Source organism: Manis javanica, chromosome 3 (genome assembly GCF_040802235.1).
Source record: "Manis javanica isolate MJ-LG chromosome 3, MJ_LKY, whole genome shotgun sequence".
Classification (NCBI taxonomy): Eukaryota; Metazoa; Chordata; class Mammalia; order Pholidota; family Manidae; genus Manis; species Manis javanica.
This window is the reverse complement of record NC_133158.1, coordinates 176,482,925-176,499,778: the sequence shown is the minus strand read 5'-3', so window position 1 is coordinate 176,499,778 and position 16,854 is coordinate 176,482,925. Positions and strand designations below refer to the sequence as shown.

At 36.1% G+C, this 16,854-nt stretch overlaps 1 protein-coding gene across 1 annotated transcript in view; it reads left to right on the top strand.

Moving 5' to 3' along the window:
• Positions 1-16,854, top strand: part of KIF15 (kinesin family member 15) — a 116,713-nt gene that overhangs the window by 63,429 nt on the left and 36,430 nt on the right. Inside the window, 7 exon segments of the mRNA XM_073230495.1 lie at positions 4,063-4,204; positions 5,023-5,164; positions 14,136-14,333; positions 15,168-15,275; positions 15,696-15,767; positions 15,770-15,803; positions 16,643-16,808. Of these exon segments, the coding sequence (XP_073086596.1) occupies positions 4,063-4,204; positions 5,023-5,164; positions 14,136-14,333; positions 15,168-15,275; positions 15,696-15,767; positions 15,770-15,803; positions 16,643-16,808 (862 nt within the window).

Sequence of the window (16,854 nt, the reverse complement as noted above, 5' to 3'; positions counted from 1 at the left end):
AGAGAGAACTTGCATGCTTGGGGATCCAGAAAGTCTCCTTGTGCCACTGAGCCAGGCCCCCAAGCCCCACAAGAATCGAAACTCCTTTATTTGGCCCCTTGCCCTGTGTCTCTCTTCTGGTTGTTAACTTTTGTCCATTATTAAACTGGTAAACAAAGTGTTTGCCTGAGTTCTGTGAGCCACTCTAGCAAATTGATCAAACCTAAGGCAGAGGTTGTGGGAACTAGCCAGTAGGTCAGAAGCATGGGTAACTGCCTGGGACTTGTGAGTTGCATATCTGGAGTTGGGGGTGGAGGGCAGTCTGTAGGGCAGAGCCCTTAACCTGGGAATCTGGTGCTGTCTCTGGTCAGATAGCATCAGAATTGAGTTGAGTTTTCTAATCCTGCTGGTGTTTGAGAATTGCTTGGTGTAAGTATGTGTGAGAAGACCCCCTCCCACATATTTACACACATTGGAATCTGGTTTGGGAACCTGAATGAAGTTATACTATATTACTGCAGTGTATAATATTGTTAATGTTATACATATATATAGGGAAAAAATACAACATTACATCTGGTAAAAAACTTAAAGCTTTTCATCTAAGATCAGGGACAAGATAAGGATGTCCACTTGTACCACTTTTATTCAACATAGTACTGGAGGTCCTAGCCATGGCAGTCAGACAAGATAAATAAATAAAAGACATCCAAATTAGTAAAGAAGTTGAATTGTCACTATTTGCAGATGACATGATATTAGATATAGAAACCTTAAAGACTCCACCAAAAAACTATTAGAGGTAATAAGTGAATTCAGCAAAGTTGCCAGGCATAAAATCAATACACAGAAATCTGTTCCATTCCTATATACTAACAACGAACTAGCAGGAAGAAAAATTAGGAAAATAACTCCATTTACTATTGCATCGAAAAGAATAAAATACCTAGGGATAAACCTAACCAAGGAGGTGATAGATGTATACTCTGAAAACATAAGATACTCATGAGAGAAATTAAAGAAGACACCAAAAAATGGAAATATATCCTGTGCTCATGGATAGGAAGAATTAATATTGTCAAAATGGCCATTCTGTCCAAAGCAATTTACAGATTCATTGCAATCCCTATCAAAATACCAACAGAATTTTTTGATGAGCTAGAGCAAATAATCCTAAAATTCATATGGAATGAAAATAGACCCTGAATAGCCAAAGCAATCCTGAGAGAGAACAAAGCTGGGGGGGATTATGCTCCCTGACTTGAAGCTCTCTTACAAAGCCATAGTAATCAAAACAGTATGATACTGGCACAAAACAGACCCATAGATCAATGGAACAGAATAGAGAGCCCAGATACAAACCCACACATATATGGTCAATTAATATACAATAAAAGAGCCATGAATATACAATGGGGAAAAGACAGCCTTTTCAATAATTGGTGTTGGTAAAACTGGATGGCTCCATGTAAGAGAATGAAACTGGATTGCTGTGTAACGCCATACACAAAGGTAAACTTGAAATGGGTCAAAGACCTGAATGTAAATAATGAAACCATAAACCTCTTAGAAGAAAACAGGCAAAAATCTCTTGAACATAAGCATGAGTAATTTTTTCATGGTCACATCTGCTCATGCTAGGGAAACAAAAAATGAAGTGAGATTACATCAACCAAAAAGCTTCTGGATAGCAAAGGATACCAGCAGGACAAAAAGGCAACAACCTATGGTATGGAAGAATATGTGAATAAATGATTTATCTGATAAGGGGTTAACATCCAAATATACAAAGATTCATACACCTCAACAGCAAACAAACAAATAACCCGATTAAAAAATGGGTAGAAGACCTGAACAGACATTTCTCCAAAGAAGAAACATGGCCAACAAGCACATGAAAATATGCTCCACATCACTAGTCATCAGGGAAATGCAAATTAAAACCACACTGAGATATCACCTCACACCAGTTAGGATGACCACTATCCAAAAGACAAGAAATAACAAGTGTTGGCGAATATGTGGAGAAATGGGAACACTTCTACACGTTGGTGGGATGTCAATTCATGCAGCCACTGTGGAAAGCAGTATGGAGGTGCCTCAAAAAAATAAAAACAAATACCATTTGACCCAGTAATTCCACTTCTAGAAATTTACCCAAAGAAAACAAGATCCCAGATTCAAAAAGACATATGCACCCCTGTGTTTATCACTGCATTATTTACAATAGCCAAGATATGGAAGCAATCTAAGTGGCCATCAGATGAATGGATAAAGAAGATGTGGTTCATATACACAATGGAATATTTTTCAGGCATAATAAAAAAAATCCTGTCATTTGCAACAACATGGATGGAGCTAGAGGGTATTATCAGTGAAATAAGCCAGGCAGAGAAAGACAAATACCATATGATTTCACTTGTGGAATATAAGAACAAAACTAAACAGCATGTAAGAAGGAACAGAACAGCATTAGACTCACCAACACTGAGAACTGACTGGTGGTTACCATGAGGGAAGGGTTGGGGTGGGTGCAGAGTGTGAGGGGGATAAAGGGGCACAAAAATGCTCATTCGTGATATAAGTTGGTCATGGGGATGGAAATGCGCAAGGCAAATATAGCCAATGATTTTGTAACATCTTCCTATGTTGACAGATAGTAACTGCACTAGTGGGGGGTGAGGATTTAACAGTATGGGTAACTGTTGACCCACTGTGTTATATACTTGAACCAATATAAGGTTGTATGTCAACAATCTTCAATTTACAAAAGTGGTTTAGTTAGTGCTGAGTCTAAATGAACAGGCTTGCAGTTATTGGTGTTAATGCTCTGGGGTTTGATAACATGGCCTGGTTTTGTCTCATTCTCAGAGTGAATATTTTCATGGTTTTTATCATACTCTGTTTCAGCCTTTGTTTATTTTTAGGTTGAAATTAAGAAAACTAATCTGCATTCATAAAGCCTGTTGTGTCCTTTTTAAATTTTTCTTTTCCAAGTCTTTCATTGTTACACTTGGTAAAAGAATAGAATTCACAGTTTAAGTTGACCCTTGAACAACATGGGGTTAAGGATACCGACCCTGCTGCACAGTCAAAAATCTGCCTAAAACGTTTGATTCCTCAGAAACTTAGCTACTAATAACTCACTGTTGGCCGGAAGCTTTATTGATAATAAAAGCAGTTGATTAACACATTTTTTTATGTTACATATATTATTTATATTCTGTATTATTACAATAAAAGAAGCTAAAGATGTTTTTTTCAAGTTGTCACAAATCTCCAAATATTTTTCCAACATGGTTATTGAAAGAAATTTATGAGTGGGCAGTACGCATTTCAAATGTGTTGTTAAATAATCAACTGTATTTGGATTGTGAAAACACTAGGATTCTAGATGCAAAGACCAAGTTTTCTGTAGTATTTTAACTATTCCTCGCTATAATACTCTCTATTTTGTTGGCCATTTTTGACCTCAAGAGTACCTTGTTGGCTACTGTTGAAGAATACTACTGGTAATTCCTGGAACCCACCATATTCTGAACATATGTCATTCTCTAAATGACTTTTACTTTATATTTTCCCATGCCGACCTTGGTGGAACTCTCTTCAACATATTTAGTCTTTTAAGCAATCCCTGAAAATATTTTTTACCTTGTAGTTGATTCCAAGTTCTTTCAACTTGCTACCTTAGCTTTTTGTGTCCTTTTATAAATAATTAATTGACTATTAACATTAGTTTGTTAACACTATTTTCCCGTAAGGTGCAACTCTTGGTGTTTCTCCATCCAGCAGCAGTGTGTTATATTTCAGTTGTCATTTGTTCTTTTCCTAATGGAAGAGGTGTTGCCTTTAATATGCCCTTGCATCCTGTGGCTTCTTAGCTTTCCAGAACAATTTATATTCTTAGACACACTGTTTTGTGTCCTGTGTCTCCTTTTGCATTATAGGCTCTTGTATTTTAGGGTCCACCTTCCAACCCATATTTCATTTTTACTCCTTTGCTTCAGAATTGACATCTGGCAGAGAATTTAGAAAATGTTTTATTTTTATCTTTTAAAGACTGAGTTGCTTCCTTATTATCAGGTCATCAAGGATTCTCTCCTAAAACTCTGAAAGAGCCATGTTCATTAGCAAACACTGAGAAGCTAAAGGCACAACTCCTGCAAATTCAGACAGAGCTAAACAATTCAAAGCAAGAATATGAAGAATTCAAGGAGCTAACTAGGTAAAGTGTAAAATACACACTCATCTTTACCTATTTTAATATCTTTTGATGTTTTGTTTTCAGTTGACAACATTGAGAATTTTTCTTTAAATATTAAATTCTCATATACAGTTAGCTTGTTTTGACATGAAAAAGAGCTTCTAGTTCTTTATTTAATGAACTAGATGGTGTAAATGTTTTACCTTATATATCTTTTGAGATAAGTGTTTATTGAACTTAAAAGTAAATTCTTCATCTGGTAGCCAAATTAAAATTATTGTTGCTATGAATTAGGATTTTTAGAAATTACAGATTTGTTAATATTCTTTCTTCATGCCCTTTGTGTAAAAGAAAACAAAAATAATCCACATTATCATCATAACTAAAGTTAATCCTGTCCTTTAGAACAGGATAAATACAGAGAAGTACTTATTTAAAGAATAACATACCACATATGGTATCATCATGGACTATATGGGATTTGAATTGGACTCTACCATGTATTTCTTCAATACTTTAAACTTGTCATTAATCTCTGAGCCATATTTTATCCAACTGGAAAATGAGGTTATAATGTATGGGTATATATGTGTATATATATATGTATCTATGTATCATACATAGCTTTTATACCTATGTGATATATTTGTGATGTACATGGCTTTATATATATATATGTATATAAGTGGTACATACAAACAAATGAGGTAATAATCTGAATATTTCTGATTTTAAAGAGAAATTAAAAAGTTAAGAGAAAGTATAAACTGTAAAGTACTCTACAAATGTGTATGACATTACTTATTACCTCAATTACTCACTTTCAAAATATCTATTAGGAAAAAGCAATTAGAATTAGAATCGGAGCTTCAGTCTTTGCAAAAAGCAAACCTTAATTTTGAAAACCTTTTGGAAGCAACAAGGGCCTGCAAGCGGCAAGAAGTTTCTCAACTGAATAAAATTTGTGCGGAAACACTTAAGGTAGGTAATCTGAAGCAATACTTTAAAATTGGTGCTGTCTCATTTTGTTAATAAAAGCACCTCTAGATAGAGAATCTGTTGTGGAGAGTTAACCCCAGGGTGACTCTGGTCCTAGTGTTCTCACTTACACCCCCCAGTGGTGGGGTGGTGTAGGAAAGAATATGGCATTTGGAATCAGATCTGGGTTCAAATTCAGATCTGTCACTAACCTCAGGCAAGATCGTCTAACTTCTGAACCTCATGTTTATTGTCTCTGAATTATGGATGAGATACTGTGATTGCGGTTTTCTTAGAGCATTAAATGAGGTATTAAAGTGCCTGACACTGGTAGATCTTGGCAAATGGAAGCTGTTGGTGTAATGTATATCATGTGCTCAAAGCTTGCAGTGAAGAATTGAAATCCTAAAGACAAAGGACCTCTAAAAGAGCAAGGGTAACACTTGATAACAGGTGGGGATTTCCCCTAAATAACCATAGTCCTTGTAAAAGCAAAAAATGGGCGAACATCTGAGAACGAGCAAAGGAGAATACACAAGGAAAGCCAAAGGTTCAGAGGGTGATCATGCTGGTGATTTTAGCTTTTGTACAAATTATCTGAAAGCTAAAAAAATCTTCTCTTACACATCTTAAACTTTAAAAAGATGTTTATCTCTAGTGATTATTTTTAGCAGTGTTGCTTTTTGTGTCACTTAATAGGAGACTGCTTTTGCAAGTAATTTGATTCATTTGTTAGAACAGATAATCTGTATAACAAACTTTTTAAAGGTAAAAGTGTACAGTGACAAGTCTCTGTCTCATTTGCTGACCTTCAAGCCCATTAAGAAAGACCCTTTTTGGAGGCAGTCATCATTTTATTTATTTATTTATTTATTTATTTTGGTATCATTAATATACAATTACATGAGCAATATTGTGGTTAATAGATTCCTCCCATTATCAAGTCCCCACCACATACCCCATTACAGTCACTATCTATCAGCATTGTAAGATGTTATAGAAAGACTACCTGTCTTCTCTGGGCTATACTGCCTTCCCCATGCCCACCCCCTACATTATGTGTGCAAATCGTAATGCTCCCTTTTTCCCCTTATCCCTCCCTTCCCACCCATCCTCCCCAGTTCCTTTCCCTTTGGTAACTGTTAGTCCATTCTTGGGTTCTGTGATTCTGCTGCTCCTTTGTTCCTTCAGTTTTTGCTTTGTTCTTATGCTCTACATATGAGTGAAATCATTTGATACTTGTCTTTCTCCGCCTGGCTTATTTCACTGAGCATAATACCCTCCAGCTCCATCCATGCTGTTGCAAATGTTAGTATTTGTTTTCTTCTTATGGCTGAATAATATTCCATTGTGTTATACGTACCAGGTACCACATCTTCTTTATCCATTCATTTACTGATGGACACTTAGGTTGCTTCCATATCTTGGCTATTGAAAATAGTGCTGTGATGAACATAGGGGTGCATATGTCTTTTTGAATCTGAGAACTTGTACTCTGGGAAAATTCTTATGAGTGGAATTCCCAGGTCAAATGGTATTTCTAATTTTATTTTTTTGAGGAACCTCCATATTGCTTACCACAATGGTTGAACTAATTTACATTCCCACCAGCAGTGTAGGAGGGTTCCCCTTTCTCTGAATTCTCACCAGCATTTGTTGTTTTTAGTCTTTTCAATGCTGGCCATCCTAACTGGTATCTCTGTGGTTTTAATTTGCATTTCCCCGATGATTAGTGATGTGGAGTATCTTATCTTTTCATATGTCTCTTAGCCATCTGAACTACTTCTTTGAAGAATTGTCTGTTTATATCCTCCACCCATTTTTTAAATTGGGTTATTTAAATTGGGTTTGGTTGTTGAGTCATGTGAGTTCTTTACATATTTTGGATGTTAACCCCTTGTCAGATATGTCATTTAGAAATATATTCTCCCATACTGTACGATGCCTTTTTGTTCCTCTTGATGGTGTCCTTTGCTGTACTGAAGCTCTTTAGTTTGATGTAGTATCATGTGTTCATTTTTGCTTTTGTTCTCCTTGCTTGAGGAGATGCGCTCAGGAAAAAGTTGCACATGTTTATATTCAGGAGATTTTTGCCTATGTTTTCTTCTAACAGTTTTATGGTTTCATGACTCACATTTAGGTCATTGATCCAATTTGAGTTTACTTTTGTGTATGGGGTTAGAAAATAATCCAGTTTCATTCTCTTGCATGTAGCTGTCTTGTTTTGCCAACACCAGTTGTTGAAGAGGCTGTCATTTCCCCATTGTATGTCCATGGCTCCTTTATTGTATATTAATTGATCATATGTGCTTATGTTTATATCAGGGCTCTCTAGTCTGTTCCATTGGTCTATGGGTCTGTTCTTGTGCCAGTACCAAATTGTCTTAATTACTGTGGCTTTGTAGTAGAGCTTGAAGTTGGGGAGCATAATCCCCCCAGGTATATTCTTCCTTCTCAGAATTGCTTTGGCTATTTGGGGTCTTTTGTGGTTCCATATAAATTTTGGCACTATTTGCTCAACTTTGTTGAAGAATGCTTTTGGTATTTTGACAGGGATTGCACTGAATCTGTAGATTGCCTTAGACAGGATGACCATTTTGACAATATTAATTCTTCGTATTCATGAGCACGGGATGTGTTTCTATTTATTTGTATCTTCTTTAATTTCTCTCATGAGTGTCTTGTAGTTGTCAGACTATAGGTCTTTCACTTCCTTGGTTAGGTTTATTTCTAGGTATTTTATTCTTTTTGATACAATTATGAATAGAATTGTTTTCCTGATTTCTCTTTCTGTTAGTTCTTCATTAGTATGTAGGAATGCAACTGATTTCTGTGTATTAATTTTGTATCCTGCAATTTTTCTGAATTCAGATATGAGATCTAATAGATTTTTAGAGTTTTTTATGTACAATATCATGTCATCTGCAAACAGGGACGGTTTAACTTATTCTTTAACAATCTGGATGCCTTTTATTTCTTTGTGTTGTCTGATTGCTGTGGCTAGGACCTCCAGAACTATTTTGAATAAAAGTGTGGAGAGTGGGCGTCCTTGTCTTGTTCCCAATCTTAAAGGAAAAGCTTTCAGCTTCTTGCTGTTAAGTATGATGCTGGCTGTGGGTTTGTCATATATGGACTTTATTATGTTGAGATATTTGCCCTATATACCCATTTTGTTGAGAGTTTTTATCATGAATGGATGTTGAATTCTGTTGAATGCTTTTCAGCATCTATGGAGATGACCATGTGGTTTTTGTCCTTCTTTTTGTTGATGCGGTGGATGATGTCGATGGTTTTCTAATATTGTACTATCCTTGCATCCCTGGAATAAATCCTACTTGATGATGATGGATGATCTTTTTTATGTATTTTTAAATTTGGTTTGTTAATATTTTTTTGAGTATTTTTACATCTGTGTTGATCAGGGATATTGGTCTGTAATTTCCTTTTTTTCGTGGTATCTTTGTCTGGTTTTGGTATTAGAGTGATGCTGCCCTCATACAGTGAGTTTCGAAGTATTCCCTTCTCTTTTACTTTTTGAATAATTTTAAGGAGGATGGCATTAGGTCCTTACTAAATGTTTGATAGAATTCAGCAGTGAAACCATCTGGTCCAGTGATGTTATTCTTAGGTAGTGTTTTGTTTACCAGTTCAATTTTGTTGCTGGTAATTGGTCTGTTCAGATTTTCTGTTCCTTCCTGAGTCAGCCTTGGAAGGTTGTATTTTTCTAGGAAGTTGTCCATTTCTTCTAGGTTATCCAGTTTGTTAGCATATAATTTTTCATAGTAATCTGTAAGAATTCTTCATATTTCTGTGGTGTCCGTGGTGATTTTTCCTTTCTTATTTCTGATTCTGTTCATGTGTGCAGACTCTCTTTTTCTCTTGATAAGTCTAGCTAGGGGTTTATGTATTTTGTTTATTTTCTCAAAATACCAGCTCCTACTTTAATTCTTTCTATTTTATTCTTCTCAATTTTATTTATTTCTCCTCTAATCCTTATTATATCCCTTCTTCTACTGACTTAGGGTCTCATTTGTTCTTCTTTTTCTAGTTTCATTAATTGTGAGTTTAGACTGTTCATATGGGATTGTTCTTTCCTGAGATGGCCTGTATTGCAATATATTTCCAGTATATTTCCCTCTTAACATGGCCTTAGCGGCGTCCCACAGATTTTGCGGTGTTGAATTATTGTTGTCATTTGTCTGCATATAAATGGCTTAATCTCTGTTTTTATTTGGTCATTGATTCATTGGTTATTTAGGAGCATGTATTAAACCTCTCTGTGTTTGTGGGATTTTTCATTTTCTTTCCATTATTTATTTCTAGTTTCATACCTTTGTGGTCTGAGAAGCTGGTTGGTACAATTTCAGTCTTTTTTAATTTACTGAGTCTCTTTTTGTGGCCTTGTGTATGATCTATTCTTCAAAATGTTCTGTGCGCACTTGAGAAGAATGTGTATCCTGCTGATTTGGGGTGTAGAGTTCTGTAGATGTCCGTTAGGTCCATCTGTTCTAATGTGTTGTTCAGTGCCTCTGTGTCCTTCCTTATTTATTTTCTGTCTTGTTGATCTGTCCTTTGGAGTGAGTGTTGTGTTGAAGTCTCCTAAAATGAATGCATTGCATTCTATTTCCCCTTTTAATTCTGTTAGAATTTGTTTCACATATGTAGGTGGTCCTCTGTTGGACACATAGATATTTACAGTGGTTATATCCTCTTGTTGGACTGACCCCTTTATCATTATATAATGCCCTTCTTTATTTCTTGTTGCTTTCTTTGTTTTGAAATCTATTTTCTGATACAAGTATGCAACTCCTGCTTTTTTCTCCCTATTGCGTGAAATATCTTTTTCCATCCCTTCACTTTCAGTCTGTGTATGTTTTTGTATTTGTAGTGAGTCTCTTGTAGGCAGCATATAGACAGGTCTTGTTTTTTTGTCAGTTCAGTAACTATGTCTTTTGATTGGTGCATTCAGACCATTTACATTTAGGGTGATTATCGATAGGTATGTACTTCTTGCCATTGCAGGCTTTAGATTCTTGGTTACCAGAGGTTCAAGGGTAACATCCTTACTAACTAAGAATCTAACAACTCAGTTAGTATGGTATTACAAAGACAATCTAAAGGTTCTTCTTCGTTTTTTTTTCTTGTCCTTTTTCCATGTCCTCCATTCTTTATATATTGGGCATCATATTCTGTATTCTTTGTCTTTCCATTGACTGACTTTGGGGTAGTTGATTTAATTTTGGATTTGCTCAGTAATTAGTTGTTCTACTTTCTTTACTGTGGTTTTATTACCTCTGTTGACAGCTATTTAGACTTAGGAACACTTCCATCTATAGCAGTCCCTTCAAAATACACTGTAGAGATGGTTTGTGGGAGGTAAATTCTCTCAACTTTTGCTTATCTTGAAATTGTTTAATCTTTCCTCAAATTTAAATGATAATCTTTCCAGTAGAGTATCCTTGGTTGAAAGCCCTTCTGCTTCATTGCAGTGAATGTATGCCACTCTGTTTTGACCTGTAAGGTTTCTTTTGAGAAGTCTGATAGCCTGATGGGTTTTCCTTTATAGGCGATCTTTTTTCTCTCTCTGACTGCTTTCAATAGTTTGTCCTTCTCCTTCATTTTAGCCATTTTAATTGTTATATGTTTGGTGTTGTCTTTGGGTCCCTTGTGTTGGGAGATCTGTGCACCTCCATGGCTTGAGAGATTATCTCCTTCCCCAGATTGGGGACCTTTTCAGCACTTACCTCCTGAAAGACACTTTCCCTTTTTCTCTCTCTTTTTCTTCTGGTACCCCTATAATACGAATATAGTTCCGTTTGGATTGGTCACACAGTTCTCTCAATATTCTTTCATTCCTATATATCCTTTTTCCTCTTTGTGCCCCAGCTTCTTTGTATTCCTCTTCTGTAATTTCTCTTTCATTTATCGTCTCCTCTACCATATCTAATCTGCTTTCAAATCGCTCAATTGTATTCCGTAATGATTGAATCTCCATATGGAATTGTTTCCTGAGTTCTTGAATATTTTTCTGACCTCAGTGAACATTTTGTATCATTTTTATTTTGAAATCTCTTTCAAGAAGATTGATGAGATTAGTTTCACTTGACCCTTTTTCTGGTGTTTGTTGAATTTGTCTGAACCAGGTTCCTTTAATGTTTCATATTTTTATGTGGCGCCCTCTAGTGCCCAGAAGCTCTGCTATCTGAAGCTGCTCAGCCCCTGGAGCGATCTCGGAGGTGACAGGGGAGCGGTGCTGGTGCCTGGGGTGACGAAAGGGTTGTTTCCTTCTTCCCCGCTACTATGCCTCTTTCCACAGCCAAACCTGTGGTCTGAATACACTGGTGAAAGCCTCAATGCTTTGTGTTTGTAGCTTCTGTAGGTTGGGCTTCCCTCTGGCTGGCCTGATGCCAGGGCAGGGGCTTCTGGTTTGTCAGCCAGGTGCGGGCTTGCCGGGAGGAAGGCACAGCAGGCTGCTATCGTGGTGGGTGGCCTTGGAGCTGCGTAGGCAGCCAGGGGAATGGAGTGCCTGAAGCTCCTGAAAGTTCCCAACCTGCTGGGCAGAGTGTACCCAGACAATTCTGTCTACCTGTCTTTTCTCCTGAGCAGCAAGCTCTGTTCAATTCTTTCCCCTTTATGAGCCTCTCACTTTTAGGAAGTCTCTCAGAGTGCCGGCTTTTCTTTTTTCCCAGAGCAGCCGGATATGGATTCCTGTTTTCCACAAGTGGCTGTAATTTCAGTCTTTCCAAGTCTTAGCTTTCCAAGCTCCCTAATCACCAGAGCACCATGCAATGTAGGTCTGTGCTCCAATGCAGACCTCCAGGGCTGGGTGTTCAGTAGTCTCAGGCCTCCATCCACTCCCCGCTCCATTTGTCTTCTTCCAGCTTGTGAGCTGGGGTGGGGGAAGGGCTTTGGTTCCACCAGATCAAGGCTTTGGTACGTCACCCTGTTCCGTGAGGGGTGTATGCAGTCTGGCATAGCCTTCTTTACTGTTTCTCTTTCAGAATTAGTTGTACTAATTATATTTTCATGTTATATGTGATTTTGGGAAGAGGCCTCTGTCTCACCTCTCATGCCGCCATATTTGATACTCTCTACACTTTGTTTTTTTGGGTTTTGTTTTTAAACATAATTGTATTTTAGAGTTTGTCCCATGTCTGAAGGAAAAGAGAAGTTTCTTTCCATTTTGTTTTTATTTGTTTTATTTGGGTAAATGCACCAGAATCTATTGTATGGATTTATCATGATTTGTTTAACCTGGAACATGCTTTTTTTTCCTTATAAGTGTAGACATTTTTTCTTTGATTTCTAAAAGAAGTGGCCTTTAAAATCTGTGTAGGAAATTATTTAAAAATACTTGCAGAACATCGTCAAGTGTTTTATAACCCTGTATCTGTTGCCCCCAGCACAGGAGAATTATAGAGCTTGAAAGATTGTGACATTCTAGTCCTACTTCTTCCATTGCTAGCTGAGCAGATAGGACTAAGGGGGTTAAAGGTTTTGCCAAGAGTAGGATAGCAATTCAAATCTTATGTTGTTCATTTCAAATTATATAAGCACTTTATGAATATGTGCTCCTTACTTAAAATAAATACATATATATGTATACAAGTTTAAATTCTTTTGAATACCACTGCCATTCTATTCTTAATGAACTATTCTTTCATTCCCCATCTCTGGGGTAATTTGTTAACAATTTGGAAATCCTTTTTCTTAGTGATTTTGTGCAGTAAATATACATGGTCTGAGAAGATGTAGTATTTCATAGATTGTTTTTTGTTATGCTTTGTTTTTAAAAATAAATGGTCTCATACTACATATATTATTCTGCAGTGGGCTTTTGTTAAAGGGATATACCTTGGGTCTTTCCACATGATCTGGTACCTAGATTACTACCCCATTTTAATTCCAGGCCTGCATGTTTTGAATGATCCATGGCTTATTTAGGTGGTTTCCAGCACAAGCTTTTTCTGGGGTGGATTCTGTGAAGGAGGAGTGGCAATGTCAGGATGTCTCAACACTGGAGTCAGTCCTGCTGCAGAGCTCTTTGAGGGGCCGTACCTCATGCTTTCCCAGGAAGGCTGGGAGCACTCATTCCCCACCACCGGCCCCAGAACTGGCACTGCCAGGCTCCTTATGGCTTGACAGTCTGAGGGGTGAAAAGGCTATCTTGTTAAGGTTTCAATTCTCTTTTCCTTCATTTCTAGTGTTTGAACATCTTTCCTTTGTTTTTTGTTCATGTGTTTTTCTGCTAGTTGGTTATCTCTTTCTTCTGACTTAAAGGCATTTTTATTTGTTATTCTTTTCTTTGTTATATATACTGCCAGTACATTCTGCTATCATGCTGCTTATCTTTTATCTTTGTATGTAATACTATTGTTATAAAGAGGTTTTAAAATTTTGATACAGGCTTATTGATCTTTTATTTTTGTTAGTTCTTTTATGTACTTTTAAAGGCCCAGATAATCTCAAGATTTCACTTTCCTTTATTGCTTTTATAATTTTGTTTTTACATTGAGATGTTTAATGTATCTGCTGTCTTATTTTTGAATAGTATAACATAGGAGTTACGTTTTTTTTTTAGTAGTCTCTCACAAATTTGAACTTTCCACATTATAAATTGCTCTATTTCTTCCAGTATCTTATTTATTCATATGCTAATATAATGTTTTAATGACCCTACCGTTATAATGTATATTTGTTTTCCATTTGTTTGTCTCACTTTTTCTTTGTACAGGGTTAGGAATACAGCTTATCAAATTTCATTTAAAAAAATCTTAGTATAGTATTGCTTGAAACTGCATTGAATTTATAGATTTGTTTCCTCTTGGGCATTTTTATGTGCCTCTTAAGGATATTTTTTCTTTTGTTTTGATGACTAGAACTTCGGTTTTATCCTCTCTGTTCACAGTTACTAAATGTGGTGTTTTTTTCTAAATGTGCTAATTTTGTTTTCCAAACATTTTTTTTGCTGCAGATTATAACTACACCAACCAAAGCATATCAACTTTGGTCTCGACCAGTACCAAAATTAAGCCCAGAAATGGGGAGCTTTGGCTCTGTGCACATTAAGAATTCTAGCAAATTAGATTCTGATATCTTAAATGAGCCAATACCACTTGAGATGAGTGAACAAGCTTTTGAGGCCATTTCTGAAGAGCTTAGAATGGTGCAGGTAATTTCTTAGGTTTAGAAAAAATAACTAGACATTCATTTAAAAATTTTTTCTATATTATTTTAACTCTCTAAAATTTGTAATGTTCAAACTGTTTGGTATTAAAGTGGTATCTTTTTAAGTATGGATGTGTAAAGGTACCTTACTTAAAAACTAGCCTACTCTTGTTCTTTTAATTCACTTTGCAATGTTTATTTAGCAAGTCACTCTGCAGCCTCCTTGGACTTTGGTTCTCTCATGTGAAAAGACCAGTTTGCCATGAGCTTCAAATTACAGAATGATTTATATGGCACAGTGTTGTATCTGCTATAGAAAATTAAAATAGTTGAGAAATTTAAAAAGTTGAAAGAATTTTATTACAGATCAAATTTTAGATAGCTTTGGTGTAGTGGGAAATTTGTTTATCTTGAAATGCTGGGGATTTATTTTTTTACAATGTTTTTCTACCTAAAACTTAGAGGAGCCAGACTACCCCAATTCCAAGATTTTGCCCTTTCTGAGGCATAGAGCCCTTTCTGATAAAGTCATGCAGCTCTGAGAAAACTTAAAAGTTGCAAAATGATTGTATGATTTAATCCATTATTTTAATCTTAAAATTAAAGATTAAATTCTTTATATATCAAACTTTCCACTATAATGCACCACAAGTGTAATTCTGAAATAGGAAAAATAATTATTGTAGTCTTTTGAAACTGTTTTCTTGCTCTAAACTGGCCTTTGATATTTTTGTGCATATGAGATTTTGAGTTTGTTTTTTTTTATGCAGAAGAAATGGTAAAATGTTTGAGATTTTCATTAAAAGAATTTTTGACAACTGGAGTTTTTATGTTGCAGGAACAAATGAATGTCCTTCAAGTTAAGTTGGATGACGAAGAACATAAAAACCTAAAGCTTCAGCAGTACATTGACAAAGTAGAGCATCACTCAGTACAGATGCAGGAGGTGAGACTGAGAGTATGGCCTTGGAGAATGAATGAACAGATCCTCAAAGTAAGTGTTACAGGCAGAAAAGGACTCCACAGAGTGTTAGTCAAGTCTTATTTGAGTGGTACTGTCTACTCTGTTGCTTGGCTACTGCTCTGATAATGAGACACACACCCTAGTCTGAATACTGGCCCATGTAGTTGTTAGTGCAAATACATCCCTTGCTATCTGTTTGGAAGGAAGCAAGAAGGATGGTCCAGGTGCTTGAAAGTGACTCTTTTCTTGTTGGCTGTTCTCACTGCAGTTCATGGGAGTAACCAATTTTCTTCTGGTCAGAGACCATAAACTCAATTTTGAAAACAGAAACAAGGTAATGATTTGGAATGCATCTTAGCATGCCAGTATTGATTTTCCAGCAATTAGATCTGTTTCCCAAAGTTTTTTTGGTCAGAAAGAACTAACTGGACCAAACAGCAGCAAGAACATCTCTCACAGTTGAATGTCGTTGAAAAAAGCAGCTCCAGGACACGCAAGCTAAGAATGTAAGTCTGAACAGCTGGGCACTTTGTAATTTGAACCTGTAACTCAGTATCTTCATATTCATCTGAATAAATTTTGTCCCTATAGCTTTGGTTAGTTTTTGTTTTTGTTTAGAGGATCAGACTTGAATTTCATGACAGTGGTAAATGATAACAACATACCATGAAGGGCAGTTTGCTCTAGGACTGCTCACAGACAAATGATGCAACTGTTTGCTTAAAGTTTTAATACTGCTTTGAAACTGAAGTGTCTTAAATTTGAAAGGTGAATAATATTTTAACAGTGACAAAATAAAGTAAAATTATATAGTTCTATATATTCATACATATGGGAGTATCATTTGATTCCCACTTTTTTTCAGCTTATATCTCCTTTCATGAGAATATTTGCAGTAGTTTTTAATAAGTCTAAAACAAAAAAGACAGTCATCCTATTTTCTTTGATCAAAAAAGTTAAGTTTACTTTCAATTGGAGTTTCCTTAAAGATCAGAAGTATTTAACTCATTTTGGAAAGTTCTAGAGCATTGCCCAGAGGTTTTCAGTAAGTAAGCTTAAGTCACTTCTGTCAGTTAGATGTAGAAAAGTCAAGTTATCTACAAATCAGGGGCAAATGTCAACTCTTCCTTTTTTGGTAGAAATATACCAAAAAGCACAAGCAAGGGAAATAAAGAAAATAGAAATCTCAGTGCTCCTTGGTACCTACCGAAGTTGTTCTATATCTGTACTTAAAATAGTCTCTTCAACTTTTTCCTGACTGTGTGAAGGTACCCATAAAGTTTATTTGCCTACTTTGTAAAAATGTATGTAAAGAAACCTGTTGAGGATTTATTTTGTTTATTTTTTAGTTTCGAAAAGTGAAGTGCATGACCTGCGAGTAGTTCTTCATTCTGCAGACAAGGAGGTCTCTTCGGTGAAACTGGAATATTGTTCATTCAAAGAGAGTCAGGAGAAAGAACTCAATAACCTTCCTGAAAGACACATGCACATATAGCTTCAACTCGATAATGTCAGGTAGAGTTGTTCAGGTTTCATGTTCCCTGTTTGGTGTGTAACCTAG